Below are 15,043 nucleotides of genomic sequence, written 5' to 3'. Positions count from 1 at the left end.
GCTTGGTCGAGTGTTGATGACGTATTACCATGGAAATGGCATGAACAGTAGACGCTGAACCGATCCCTACACACTTCAACTTCAGACTTGGAAGCGTGGAGTTACACTAAGGACGTTACAATTGCAGCTGTAGAGTGCCTCATCTTCTTATTCGAATGCCGTTTCGGCAGGCTGTATGCTCCGAAGCGTACGCTGCTCTCTACTGTCATTTATTGGTCACTTTACTTCATCTAGTTAACAAACCAGGGCACCGCAAAAAACTTAGAGGAATTCGCCATGTATGTGTTTGTATTTCTGTGGATATAACAATCAGTGTTGACGGTAAATGTAGTTGATTGAGGCAATAAAATCCTCAGTGTGTGGTATCTTGAAATAGAAAGTTGGGTTATTAGAGTTTTCCTGCTTGCACAGCCTGCCTACATGTACCAGGATGCATTGCATGCAACCTCCTGATGCTCCACCCCCTAATACTTCCTAACTCTGCCCAGCACACAAATTAGCCACACCATTGCCAATAAAGGGGAATAATAATAATACTACATAGGCTATTTATTTGTTTTATATGGGGTAGTGTTCTATAATACACCTATTTATTCAGTATCCTTTAGATATTATACTCACTCTTTGGACCAAAGGGGGATGTTGCGACCTCACCACATGGGCCTAACAATCGAGGGGCCTGCATGACCATACCCAGTGAGCAAAAAGTGGTCTAGATCACGTCTTTTAGACGTCATTTATGGACATCCAAGACGTCTAAAAGAGGTGGGGAGCCAGAATGAAAGTTTTTTATACATATTTTCTGGACGTTGCATAGACGTTTATATGTCGTTTGTCGACTAATTCTGTCTGTCTGTGGACGTCCAGATCATAGCCTTTATGAACGTATATTGTCAACTAATTCTGGATGTCAATGGATGTCTAGATTATGGCCTGACTGGACGTCTTTTCTCAACGTCATTTATCGACTAATTCTGGCTGTCAATGGACGTCCAGATCATGGCCTGGCCCGACGGACATGATATCGACCTGTTTTTGACGTCCACAGATGTTGCCTGCTCAGTGGGTACGATACGAAGTAAGAAGTGCCTATCAAGCCAATCCAACCTGTGGGAGGTGCTTCAGGAAGCATGGAGTGACATTTCTTCAGATTACCAAAAAACAACACGCTTCCCTTCTCATTTACTAAAATATTATTATTATCATTATTATTATTATTATTATTATTATTATTATTATTATTATATGAAGATAAACAAGAAAAATGCCAAGCTTACATTGGATGTTAAATATTTTTTATTCATCAGAAATAAAACAGTACGAAAAGGAAAGTTTTGAACATGAGCTTGTACAAAAAATGTGCCATTGAGGTTATAAAGAATTAAAGTAAAGACCTTCTTTTAAAAGAAATAATTGAAGTCTAAATCTTGGATAAACTGTAGGTCCCTCAGGATGGTTCTGAACCTGAAATCTGTTTATATTCTCTTTATTTCTTAGGGATTTGGTCATATTCTTGGTGTGAGACATTTTCATGTAAAACAATGAACAAGAAATGACAAATTACAGTAAAAGATAAAATAATCACAATCATTGACACAGAGTGTAAAGAGCGGTGACAATAATTCTCTTAATGGTTATGTCTTACAGAAAGAGTTTTTAATGTGTTTGGTCAGTGCTGGATTGGGGATAGTGATGGTGTGGACACAAGTGTTATGCTGCTGGACAGGTTCCAACGCTGACTGCTCCACTGACCAGAACAGCTTTGCTAAAGCTCACTTGGATGTTATTGATGGTCAGGTTTCTCATACAGCCCACGTAGGCCTTTCTGGTGGCGATGCTCTCTGGGAGGAAAAGATCTGAGAGAGAGAAGAGTACATTACATGATTACAAAGGTGTAGAGTTAGAAAAACAGGAGAACAACAGGAATGTGCTCCTGGCTGACCTGGAGTTCCACCAATGAATATTGGCTTCCTGGTATATGTGGAGTTGGGGTTTAGAGGTCCCACCACATGGTTGACCTCAGAGTCCACATCCAGCTGGACCACATTGGCATCCCGGATCACTGAGATCAAGCAGGACAGAATGTAAAAAAAATGCAAAAACGCTGTTAAGTTACCAACAAAAACATCATATCTATACAACAAATCCCAGCCATTGTTGACTTTTTTCAACTTTTCAGTGTTATTCTTTTTCATTATTTATTTTCGCAGTTTTAATTCAGAAAAGCTCACCAGTGATTCTGTGCCAGTTGCCAGCACACACACCAGGTCTTGGTGACACCTTTGTGAAGAACTCATGAGAGCCATTGTTCACAAAAACCACCACCTGAAAACACACACCAATACTGTTTCCATACTTTCTGAACAGAAGATGCATGTTTGATTAACATAACTTGACCTGGATGTGTATATCTCTCTGGATGAGTGTACCAATGGCTTACCTCCCCTTGATGAATGTACATAGTGAAATAGCCATCTGCTGTCTGCACATGCAGTAGCACTCCAGATGACACACGGGGGCGTACCTCCATCACCAGCTCAAACCTTAGCCCGAGGTCAAAAGTTTCATCTGAAGGAGAGAGAGCGAGATGAGGTGAGTTCTGGGTACCTGATCCTCTCTGGACCTCACCTTTTTGTCACATTAATCAGCCATGTTTCTCTGCCGTGTGTGCACTTGTGAAATTACTCATCTCACGCAACAGCTACAGCTCAGTGCCGAAGTTCCTTGGGGCCTTCACCCTCCAGGGACACTGTTTCACCACAGCTGCACTGAGGGCATCATGTTCCCTCTCAACTTCCCCCAATCAAACCCTCTCCATGCACACACAATGGTAAAAGGCCAGAGGGGCTTGTGAGATTTCCAAGGGAGAATCTCATGAGCCATGTAATATAACAGATGCACATGGTGTCACATTTGGGAAGAGAGACTGCACAAAATCAACACTTTTCTTTTATACAATTGTACAATTCCTTAGTTTTAGTTAGAAGCTGGTGTACAACAAGCCTGTCTCTTTTATTTTTCATTAAAAAACTAGTAGAATTGTACCCAGCATAACATATCCTCCTTCCTCTGAGAAGTATGTTCCCGCTTCAGAGAGTCCTTCGTAGCATGGAGTGACCCCAAAAGTCCCTGCCATGGAGGACAGCCACTGCCCATCAAGCTGAAGGTTCTTCAAACAGCCGGTTAAGCTGTATGCAGAGTTTCTCTATATAGACACAAACATCAGATGTTTAAACTCAGTTTTAAAAAAGACACAGGAAAGTAGATGTTTAAGTGGTGTAAAATATGAAAGACAAATAAAGTAGTCTCTTTTGCAAACAAAAAGTTGAATTTATAAACATCAAACACATCCTACATTTAGCAGCATTTAGTTTATTTTAGCAACAAAGCTACCGGTATTTGTCCATCAGGAAACTCTGTGCCACTCAGTACTATAACTGGCCTCCATCATCCTCTGAGGCTGCATACAACCCTGGCCTGGAGGTGTGACTTGGAGCCTCCAAAGTAACACCTGGGTTGTGGTGTTGTGCTGGTTAGTAGTAGTTAGCAGTTACTTTAGCAACTTGTCCAGATTTAAGGCAGAGCAGCCAGAGGTATACAGAAAATATTTTCTCCATAAAATATGATCCAGTTCTAGGGAACAAATTATAAAGTTGTGTTTCTGTACTGTAATCTTTGAGGTCTGGCCCCCAGACAAACTTCACTCTGATAGCATCCTTCTTTTCATACATAACAGCACCACAAACACTTAAAGCATAAAAACTTATATAAAAGTGCAACATGAGTCATCAGTACCCACAAAACAACCTTTTTGTCATTGTTGGGCCTGACACTGGTTTATAGATGAAATATATGTGATACATCGATTTTGACTTCATTGGAACTTTAACAATGGGTCAAATAATTGTAATGTGAAAACAGTTTATACCGTTTTAAAGAAATCAGAGAATGCCTTTCTGTTGCATTTTAGGATTGTCACATTGTAGTTTCTGCTGTCTGTGGGAAGAGCAGTCAAAGCTGAGTGGAGCTAGACGTCTGCTGGTATGACCGTATATGTTCTGGAATATTCCAAAAGTTTATAAATTAAAGAGTTTTGTAAGAGTTTACTGATTTTATTTCAGAGCTACATACCTTTATTGAATATTCATGCATTTCATTTTACCCCTGCTGTGTTTGTTTTTCATGTTAAATCTCTTCCGCATGAACTTGAAACAATACCTGAACATTCTTCAGGGCTCTTCCTGGAGGAACCCCTCCAACAAAAATGGGTCTGCTGACATGCCAGGAGGCGTTGCTTCCCTGAGCTTTGTCTTCCAGCACTGTGAGCCCATCAATTATTAACCGCCCCATGCTCCCATCACGGATAAAAATAACCTTAGGGGAGAAGAGAAATTGTTGACACATAACTAAACATGCATCCACCCATGCATACATACAGATTGAGAGAACTTACATTGTGCCATGCACCGTCATTGTATTTCTCCTCGCTCTTGATTTTTACTCTTTGGTCTGCTTCGTTGAAGGTGTATACAAGCTTCCCGTGGGCCAGGAAGAGAGCCATGAAGTTGTCCTCTTGGACATCAGATACATAAAAGATGAGGCCAAAGGATGAGTGTGTCTTCAGGGACAAGGAGAAGTGAGACCTGGGAGGTGGTAGGTGCATTTTGTCATGTTTGCAGACAGAAAGAAACCTTGAAAGTACATGTGCAGAGTTAGCTTTTAAAAAGACTTGACCTTGAGGTTACTTGAAAAGAGTTGACATACCTCTCAGAAAGGGAGTCTGGGAGGGCAGTGTAGTGCTGCCTGCTGTTGGCAATGCCACCATAGTGGAATGCTTGGCGAGTTGCTCTAGGACTTGTAGAGAGGTAGCAGGGTTCAGTGTTCCCCTCTGATGGTTTTTGGTCATCACTCTTCAGTTCCATCAGGCCCAGAGGGAGGCTGGACTTCTCCCTGCTCACCTATAAGAACGTTTATTGGATGTCAGGATGGCTAAGATCATTGCAACCAAAAGAAAAAAAGATAGATCCCCATAAAAACAGTGTTCATCTGGGTATACTGAAGACATTCTTTTCATTTTACCTTATGTGATTTTGCTCTCGAAGTGTGTTCCCTGTGCCTTGACAGCAGAGCAGCAGGGGGGCGCTGGACTGGACAGTCCTGCAAGGAGGTCTGGACCTTCTCTGTGTACCGCTGGAAGTCCTCTGGTTCAATGTCCCGGTCCTGTCTACAGAAATACAGGTAGGAGTGACAGGCAGAGAGCTGGCTTTACGCTTTTAACACACCAACACGTCACCATAGCAACAAACTCTTTGTCCTTAACTAGTCGCTTACAGCTTTATTTGTGAATCTCTTCCTCGCATTGAGGGAGATGGGGCAGAGAGCTCTCAGAGTAAACTCACTTGCAGTCTGAAGAGATATGAGGGGACAATTTGGCCTGGTGTAACCTGTAGAACAAAGTAGTTTCAACCACTCTTATTCTAGGCTGTAGTGACTCTTCAGTGGTTATTTACCTGTTGATGTAGGCGTAGCTGATGCAGCCTGTGAAGTTCTTGAAGCTGCTGCTTGGAGACCCTCCATAGTAGAAGGTCTTTACTGCAGAGCCTGATGAGGATCTCGTAGCTGATGATGGACGTTTCTTTTCCTGCTTGTCTTTGTCGTCGACTAACAGTGAATACCTAAGGTGAAAAGTTGAAACAGTCAGTACTTCTAACATTTACTTTTCCTTAGTCAGCAGTGCTTAGTCACCTTCTTTTCAAACTTCCTACCTAGTGTATCACTATCACTATCAGACATGTCTCTCCTGTATCAGTTTGCTCTATTGTGAAAAAAAATATATATTTGGATGGTTCAAACCTGTGTGGGGTTGTTTTTTGTAAAAAGGAATAATCACATGTAATTTTTCAGCCAATTTTGACCAACCCAACCTAGACCTACCACACAGTTGCCGAGCTGTACAGAGGAGAAATTGGGCAAGAATTTCTCAGACTTCTGGCCTTTTTTTCCCCTGAATTCTGAATTGAAAGTCAGAATTAGGATTTTTCTTTCAGAGAAAAAAACATCAGTATTTTAACATTAAACTCTGAAAAACAAGTGTCAGAATTCTCAAACAAATAGTCCGAACTCAATTTATTTTTTTACTGCGGCCCTAATCTTCTTATATACATATGTGTTGAGCAATTAAACAATCTTAAAATGTAATTACTGGGATAACTATAATAACTATTCTATTTAACAGTAATTCTGCTCTCTCTTTATGTCTAAAGTGAAGTGACGTCTAATTAATGTGTTGCAGTTGAGAGGAAACACAATGAAGATTTCGCTGAAATCAAAACCCAACACAGGTGTGCACAAAAGGTGTTAGAAAGACCCTGCACCTGTGAAGGTGAAAACTTACTTCTGATTGTTCACTGAGGCCACTAAGAAGTGTGTCCGTCCATCATTGTATTGCTTCTTGAGAGATTTAACTCGTGTGCCTCTGCAGTTCAGCACCACTGCTCCGTTCTCGAGGGATATGCTGAACTCATCAGACTGAAGAGTAGAAAATTAGATTATAGTTATTACCTAGCAGCACAGGAAAGTCATTCAGATATTTGTTTAATCACATCAATGGTAAATTCTTGTCTTGACTTATGATTATTGTGAATATTCTCGTTTTAACCCCAAATTCTTTAGGAAATTAAAACTGCACCAAAAACCAATCTTCCAACCTAACCATTTGAAATTCAGCATTATACCACTTTGTGAAATGCAACTGTTTTCCATTTGCATCCAGACATAGATTAATGCATACCCCTTCACTGTGATAGAAAAGCAGCCCGCTTGGCTGCAGTGTTCTAAAGTTGAGTCCTCCCTCAAAGTTGTCGAAGGGTGAAATCTTTGCTGTTGAACCCAGGTAGCTCTCTCCAGTGAAATAGGCTTCTCGGGACATCTGTAACAATAAAAACATACCACGCTTTCATCACCTATTGCCTTTAATTCTCCAATCAGTTTACAGTTCAGTGAGCCCCAATGGGAATATCAATTGACTTATGTGGAAGCTGAGAACAGCCAATTATTTTTTTTAAGGGCTTGTATGTAGACTCTTCAGTAGTCATGGGTGTGTTTTAAATGTAACAAATTAAACCAATCCGAGTGTCATCTCCCATTCCTTTGAAGAACCAGGGGCACCAGGACCTGGCACATTGCTAATAAATAGTGACACTTGTTTTCACTGAGGGACAAGGTGGTCTCAGCTGCTGGACCCTCTGGTCCCGCCTTCACCATTTCACAGTCATTCGTCACACACTTAAAAAGTCACACCACAGTTCGGATTCATACAGTAAAATAGTTAAATCCTGAGATCCTGTCTAAAAATATTTATTTCAGAAGCTTAAGTTAAGTTTAAGTTGTTTCCTGTCAAGTTTATAACTACAGGTTTTAGTTTAGTTGCTTAAATGTGCCATGATATTTGCTGTAGTGACATTACTGCACACATGGAAAAGTTTATGGTTGAAAACAGCCTCTCTGATCATGAGTGGACCCACAATATGAACCCGTTTATGTACGTGCTTCTTACTATCTGAATAACGCTCCCTTTAAATAGCAGGAAACACACTGCGCCTTTGACTTTAGGCCAGCTCTTTGTTGGTCTATGGCACAGTTGCTTTCTGCTACCTAAAGTTAGCAATGCACCATCAGTGCGCGTGACCACACCTCAAGACCAACATGCCCAGTGGCGCACAGATGGGCACAAGTACATTTGCTATTTACACAACATGGGCGCTGGCAGTGAAAATGACACCTGTGTCGTTCTGAAACTATCAATGACACGCTCTGTGTGCCACTTTGGTGTCACATAGAACCCCCTATGTGCAATCTGCATTTCATTCGTATTTGGCACTGATCCCAGAGGACATATGCAGCTACAGTCTGTGGTGGTGGAGGGAGCACTTACAAAGGACTCCTCAGGGCAGCCGCTGCTGATGCCAATGGTGCCAGGCTCCTCCAGCAAGTTGAAGTCTTTTTTCTGGAACTGGAAACCTTTCACACAACCTTTCAGGCCTGTGACAGCAGACAGCTCAGGCCTGTGGTGATACACATACTGTCAATATCTTATAGTGAAATTCTAAATTCGTATGTAAAATATATCCTTCTTGTGGTGTCAGTGGGGCTTATCTAAAACTCTAGGAGTCACATATTTGCCTCAAATTATTACTGTCGAGTAAAGGAACTACGAGGAAATCTCTTGACAAACATGAAGTAATGAGTTGAAACTTTAAAGGAAAAAGAAAATCAAAATTCAGTTATTATCTACCCAACCCCATGCCAATAGAATATTGGATAGTCCACAAAGCAAAATAAAATGGGTCCTTACAGCTCGTTTGGCATAATCCTCCTCTCTCGAAACCCGAAGATCCCAAATTGATTTGATAAGATGTTACTATAGCTGCTAAGCTAAAAGTGTTAGCACGCACATCTGAATTGGGTGCATGAGCTCCGCAAGGGTGTAAATAATGTCTTTTCAGATCAATATTGGGATCTCTGGGCTTCTAGAGCCTTGGATAATGCCGTACTAGCTGTATGGAGCCATTTTATGTTTTCTTTTTCAGTTGTTTTTTACTTTTTAAAACAAGTCCCCATCTACCTCAGTTGTTTAGGACAATGCTACAACACTGTTTTGCTGTGAAGCTTAAGAAATGTTGTGTTGTGGACAACGAAACATCACCTGACTTTGGTTGATCAACTCTGTTGGTTGGTCCATGGTTACTACCATATGTGTTTTGTCTAGCCCATATGAATGTGAATTCAGAGAATTGTTGTAAAACATTTTTTTCCCTGAATAAACAATGGTTGTTGTTGATGATGATGATGACTTTCTATCAGCATGTGGGTGAACCCAGCATTTGGGTAAACTTGTTCTTTAAAGTGAATTCCAACATTTCTTTCAAAAGGCTGCAATAATACTTTTTGGGCCACTTTGGGTCAAAAGAACTTCACAACACATGTTAGCAAACATATCCAGCAGAGACAGAACAACATCATTTGGAGTCATGTTTCTGGCCACCTGTCAATTATAGCTCCCCTTTCAGCTCCAATTTGGTTTCCATCAACATCTGTGTGTCTGTTGTTTGGTGCTGGGCATGTGGTGCAAAATTATTTATTAGAGCTTTATTTTTTTCCTTTTGGGTGAAAACAACTTTCTGCTGCTGCTGGAAACAGAATTGATGAGCACAGAATATGAGGGTTGTAAAACAAATACAATGATCTTAAAGAGTTTAAATAGTTCTGCAGAGCTGCAGAGTTTGGTAATAATTCTTTGTGGATTTGTCAGTGATATCATTTACACAAGCATATTTAATTCATTATTTGCATTATATAAAGAACACTAAGCTGCATGTATTGCTGTTTCCAGTGAAAAGACCCACTATACCCACTGTAAACACCCAGTTCAGCATAAAACTGCAGAAATACAACATTATCATCTAACAAGTGGAGACTGTAGCTGCTAAGGAGCCAGACTTGACAACACCCACCCCAGCCACAATGTGTTCACCCTGCTGCCTTCTGGCAAAAGATACAAAGGTATCCGTTGCCGTACCACCAGACTACAGAGCATCTTCTTTCCTCAGGCTGTGAGACTCCTGAACTCATCCTCATATGTGTTCTTACTGTAGCTGCCACTTAAGGTATCCAAAGGGTGAGGCCCAATTCACCTTTAAGTGTTTTGGTCTACATGTTGGAAATATGTTCCTGGAAAACAGATCACTATTGTGTTGAGTGTAATACATCTTTTTATAGGGAGATAAACTCACCTGGATTTAAGAATGCTTGAGGGAGCCCCACCTATGTAGATATCTGAGAAAGGTAGAGTGGTTTTCGGATTCTCCATAGATTTAACATGGCTCTTGTCCACCAGTAGGATAACCTTCTTTGACTGATGGTAGATCACTGACACCTGTACAAACAGCCCAACACTAACAGTTACAGCAACACGTAACTCATTTACAAGTGCAAGTTGAAATTGTCTGACAAGCTAAATCAGAACAAATAATCTACCTCATGGTATCGTGCATCATTTATTTGCAGCTTTGGTAAGTTGTTCTCCAAAAGTTGAGGCCCACTGCTGAAGCCAAAGTTGTACATTAGGCGCAGGAAGCCATTCTTTAACTCTAAAAGGAAATATTTATCCTGAAAAGAAGAGGTCAAAATGCATTAAGATCTGTTTGTGACACTTGAGCCAAACTGAACAAAGAAAGATAAATATATGCTTCTTTCTACATTTCATCAGTTGTTACTAGAAAATGCATTTCCTGCTAAAAATGCAGTGTGAATGTGGAAATGCAATTGCTGGAATTGCAGAAATTCCCTCACACTGCCTTACCAAAAGTCAGGATTCAAACTGGTGATCTTGCGGTTCAGTGCATAGGCATGAGTTGTACAGTATGCTCAAACTTCTTGGTCACTGTGCCAGACAGCAATGTTTATGTGTATGCCAACATGTGTTAATAAAAGTAAAATAAAAATCATAAAGCTTGAGGGATGTGTAATATCTTTTTAAATGTTTTGGGCCATTTGACTGCTTTATTGTGATAGGACAAGAAAGAGTGAAAGAAAATGGAAGGAGAGAATAAGTGGGGATGACATGCAGCGAAGAGCCACAGGGTGCATAATGTCAACCATCAGACATCCACAGCAATAAAAAAGATGTACTGGGCACATAAAAATGCAAGTGATGATGATTATTATTATTGGTCAAATTTGTCCATTGTAAAGCCATGCTAGTGGATCAATGAGGCTAACATGCTCACACTGACAATGCTGGTGTTTGATAGGTATAATTATTAAATTCAGTGTTTTAGCATGCTGACATTTACTATCAGTACTGAATATAAGATGAACACTGATGGGAATGTCATTAGCTTTAAAGGTCAAAAACCGATGTATTGGATGGATCGAAGTTTTGACCTGATAATGGCACTATAGATAAAAAAAATACTCGGATCACCAAAGTTAATACAATTTATCCTGAGGGGAACATGAATGTGAACCACATGTTCAATCAGTAAATATTGAGATATTTCACTGAATAAGTTAGAACTTTAACCTGCTGGTGGTGCTAAGCAATAGTCTGGGGATCGTCGAAGTCAATGAGTGTCCTCCTCTGAGGGACATAAATATCTGTACAAAGTTTCATGGCCATCCATCTCATAATTGATAAGATCTTTTGATTTGTAAAGTGTTAGGCCCTTTGATGGACATTATTATTATGAAAGCCACCATATGATGCATTATAGGATGGTAGAACAGTGGTTAGTGAACATATCTACTAGTCTGAAGGTTGTGGGTTCAAATTTAGATGTGGACATGTGGTATTTTATTTTAAGATGTTTTTTGTGAGATTATGCTAAGATTAAGAATGAAAAAATAGTTGTATCAAGAATTATTTGCTTATATTTAGTGTATTTCACTTGTTATTGTCCTGAAACAAGTCTCGTTTCAAGTAATAGTTACTTGACTGTGGGTTCTTTGAGATATTTTTACTTGTTTAAAAAAATCTTGGCAAGAGAAATTTTCTTTTCTATTAGCAGATAATTTTGCTTATTTTCAGGAATATTTTTCTAATTTTACTGCTTTTTTGTTTTCAAGAGCTAACTTTATAGTGTATATATTTAAAAAACAACATATGTGGGCATTTCTCTGTAGATCCTCTTAATTAAGTACATGGAGGTCAAATATTGTCAAATAAGGGGTCACAGTGACACGACATTCACCAAATGGTCAATTTCTCTGTAAAAATGGTCAGCTTGAGCTGTCAGACTTGTGCTTATATGTCAGTGCAAAAGGTGTCTTTTGTAGTCTTTCGACTTACCCCATTGACCATGAGGAAAAGGACACCACTGTTTGCAACAGTTCGCACTGCAATATCGAATCTTGTTACGACACCAAATTTGCCCCTCCTCTCAATGTTATTGATGAGTGCGTAGCCTGTTCCATCAAACAGGTAGCTAGCAATACGACTCTGGGAAAAAGCCAACTTGTACCTGAGGGCAGAGGAAGAAACATCATTTAACACTTTCAACATTTTGAAATTGTCTGTTTTTCAAATAATACATTTGTATACATCTCTTATACTGTAACACAAAAAAAAGTAAAATGAGAGGGCTGAATTAGCCAAAAGTGCCAGGTTGACTGAGTATCAGTGAGTTGGTTTTGTCATTTGATTTGACTGTTTAACAATGAATATTGGTTTAGAAATAATTTATTAAGCAATTGTTTATTGTAATCCTGCAGCTAATCTTTATAATACTTTGTAAATGGTTAATACTGTAAATACTGTGCATTTCATCTTTAAACATTATTTAGATAGTTATTATAAAGTTGGTGCTGATGTTTATACATTGTCTGTTAACAGTCAAATAACTATTAACTAAAGTTATTAATGGTGGTTGTAAAATGTTATTTTTGTGCGTCAAAATCTAGTTTTTAAGGCGTATTAATAATTACGTAATATATATTGTGCTCACATTCCGCAAATTCTGAATAAAGTTTATTCATTCATATCACCAGAAACTAACTCTCTAGTCTGCTGTGTGCATGGCATTCAATATAAATTTGAAGGGGGCACACAGCGCACAGAGAGTGACAGGTGCTAATAGGAGCCCAACAGCAACTATTTGCCGTAGGGCCCTTTAACTGGTTAATTCGGCCATGCAAATCTGTACCTGGGGCACGGCGTTGATGTAATGACATCGATTTTGTGAGTCTGTTTGAAATTGTACAGACTGATAACATCGTTGTTCAGCAAACCCAACTCGATGCAGCCCACAAAAGGAGCAAGACTCAGAGGAGGTGGAAGCTGTGTAATTAAACAAAGACAAACATGTCATCATTTAGGAAGAAAAGGATGATTTTATAAGGATTTATTTGTATCAAGGAATGTTTGGAAAAGCCATTACCCTGACATCTGGTGGGACACCACCAACAAAGAACACTATATCCTTTGGGTCGATGTCAAACAGTGAATCAGTGCCTGGAGCCTCTCCCTTCTGAATAAACTTCTGCTCGTCTGTAGAGCTCTGACTGGGGATGGTCAGGAAGACTTTCCCATGTCTGCCCAGCCTGCAAGCAAAGAGCACAAAAGGTTTTTGTTTTTTTTAAATTGCACGAGGGGACTGTAAACGGTGGCAACAAGATGGTGATGATAATACAGTCTGCTTTTTCACATTAAATGTTCAAAATCAGATCCACTTTGACTGCATGTGAGCATGTGCTCTCAGTCAGCTCAGAGCATGGTCCATCTGTCGAGTGTAACAGCTTGTTACAGAATGCTGTGGTGGAGACTAGTCTCTTTAAAGATGTGAGCCCAACAGTCTCTGACTTCCTGTTGTTTGACCAGCGTGTCCCACTTGTCCATTTCTTTTTCCTGCCACTGGACATTAGCCAGGAGCAGCCTTAAAATCCAAGCTGGATTAGCATTACTCTTATCCCAACTCTCTTCCTCCCTGGGGCAGTCCGGCTGGTCAGGCTGGATAGTCAAAAGATGCCATAGACAGTGATCGTCTCAAAATTCTGCTTTTAATCCAAAACTTGCGCTTTCTTCTCCAATGCTGATCAGTTTATTTCTGACAAAGGCTGTACATGTTTCAGCAGTAAAACCAAAAAAAACAACAATGTAGCAAAATTTGAAGGAGCAGCTGGCCACTGCATCAATCTGCATCTACTTTGAGATCAGATCATTAACACAATCATTACCATAATCAGTGCTTCCAAAGTTCTACATAAAGCTATGTGTTCCATTACGGTTTGTTCTCAAAAATGTTACCAAAGAGTAGGAAGAAGAATTTAACACCACAGAACTACAGGTAGTGCTGTTGGAAATTGTTACTACAGCTGCCAAAGATGTGTTATCAGAGCAGCACTGTGCTGTGACAGAAATAGGAAAAGGAATTATTTGACATGAAGCTATACTAAAGCAAAGTGGTCTGTGACTTAAAAGGTGTTGGTGAAGAGGATGTGACGAACAAGATAGGCTGGAGAATAATAGTGGGTGATGTTAACTTGTGGATAGTAACCTGGAAAGAGGCCCGAGGCAAAAAAAGAAAATATCTGTAGCAAATACTGAACTGACCAATCAAAAAAAGAGAAGAAAATGGGAAAGACAAAACAAACAAAGGAACAAGAAAAATTCTCAGTTTTATCAAAGTTATTTTGATAAATTGGCAAGCCATGATGATAATGATATGGTTTTACATTATAAATTAAAGGTGCTCTGTGGAGTTTATTTTAAAAAGTCAAAAGTTATGTCTTCATTCAGTATTACTCACCAAATCCCATTGTGTGTATCCTTGAGGTCTAACAAACATGTTGACATTCTTCTTCTTCACTGCCTTTCTTGCTTATTGCTACGCCAACACTACTGTTGATCTATTTTATTTTATCTTATATTTTTATTGTCATTGATTGCAGTAACACATACAATTCCACATTCATTCAAATCATAGTTGTTTGAAAAAATCATTTGACAAGTTTTATTAAATCAATTATATGTGCCTCTTGAACAAATCTGTTTGTCGCAGTGATTCTTGCAATAGGCCTAAAGTTTAAACCTAAATTGAATTACCTCTCTACTTTAATGTAGTTAAAGACTGCAGGCCATTGGCTGACAGGCTTTGAACTCAGTGGGATTTCAACATCTTCACCCCCGAGGTTGTACACGTACACCAGGTTATCGTTCTTGATGGCCAGTCCCATGTAGTCTTTTCTACCCTGTGAGCAAAAACAGCAGAAAAACCTCATCATATGTTGCATCATGGTGAGTTCCTACCCTGTTCATTTTCCCATCATGGCCTTTGTTCTGTCATTTTACAATGCTTCACTACTGCTGCATGAGTTTCCAACAGGGAGATGATAATATTTTATGTGAATTCACCTTAAGGATCGAGAACACCAACATCCTTCATTTTTGACATCTAATAGTGCGCTGCTAAGGCTATTATTCCACAGTGAAAAACCAAGGCAAATGCCACTGCATTAATTACAGTGGCAGTGAAATCACTAGGTGAAG

General features: G+C 39.6%; 1 protein-coding gene across 1 annotated transcript in view; it reads right to left on the bottom strand.

Moving 5' to 3' along the window:
• Positions 1-1,278: 1,278 nt before the first annotated feature.
• The window catches only part of lama4 (laminin, alpha 4), a 54,370-nt gene continuing 40,605 nt past the window's right edge, over positions 1,279-15,043 (bottom strand). Inside the window, exons 22-40 of the mRNA XM_073492854.1 lie at positions 14,600-14,745; positions 12,936-13,098; positions 12,702-12,835; positions 11,849-12,020; positions 10,036-10,167; positions 9,792-9,934; positions 7,934-8,063; positions 6,791-6,928; positions 6,395-6,528; positions 5,511-5,675; positions 5,080-5,224; positions 4,765-4,958; positions 4,454-4,643; positions 4,219-4,374; positions 3,046-3,205; positions 2,441-2,568; positions 2,232-2,325; positions 1,943-2,062; positions 1,279-1,856 (exon numbers count right to left, since the gene is read on the bottom strand). Coding sequence (XP_073348955.1) covers positions 1,711-1,856; positions 1,943-2,062; positions 2,232-2,325; positions 2,441-2,568; positions 3,046-3,205; positions 4,219-4,374; positions 4,454-4,643; positions 4,765-4,958; positions 5,080-5,224; positions 5,511-5,675; positions 6,395-6,528; positions 6,791-6,928; positions 7,934-8,063; positions 9,792-9,934; positions 10,036-10,167; positions 11,849-12,020; positions 12,702-12,835; positions 12,936-13,098; positions 14,600-14,745 — 2,790 coding nt within the window. The 3' untranslated portion in view covers positions 1,279-1,710. The remainder of the gene's footprint in view (positions 1,857-1,942; positions 2,063-2,231; positions 2,326-2,440; positions 2,569-3,045; positions 3,206-4,218; positions 4,375-4,453; positions 4,644-4,764; positions 4,959-5,079; positions 5,225-5,510; positions 5,676-6,394; positions 6,529-6,790; positions 6,929-7,933; positions 8,064-9,791; positions 9,935-10,035; positions 10,168-11,848; positions 12,021-12,701; positions 12,836-12,935; positions 13,099-14,599; positions 14,746-15,043) is intronic.

The sequence above is a fragment of the Pagrus major genome, chromosome 22 (genome assembly GCF_040436345.1).
Source record: "Pagrus major chromosome 22, Pma_NU_1.0".
Lineage (NCBI taxonomy): Eukaryota > Metazoa > Chordata > Actinopteri > Spariformes > Sparidae > Pagrus > Pagrus major.
The sequence above is the reverse complement of the archived record's forward strand: the minus strand, read 5'-3'. Positions and strand labels throughout refer to the sequence as shown.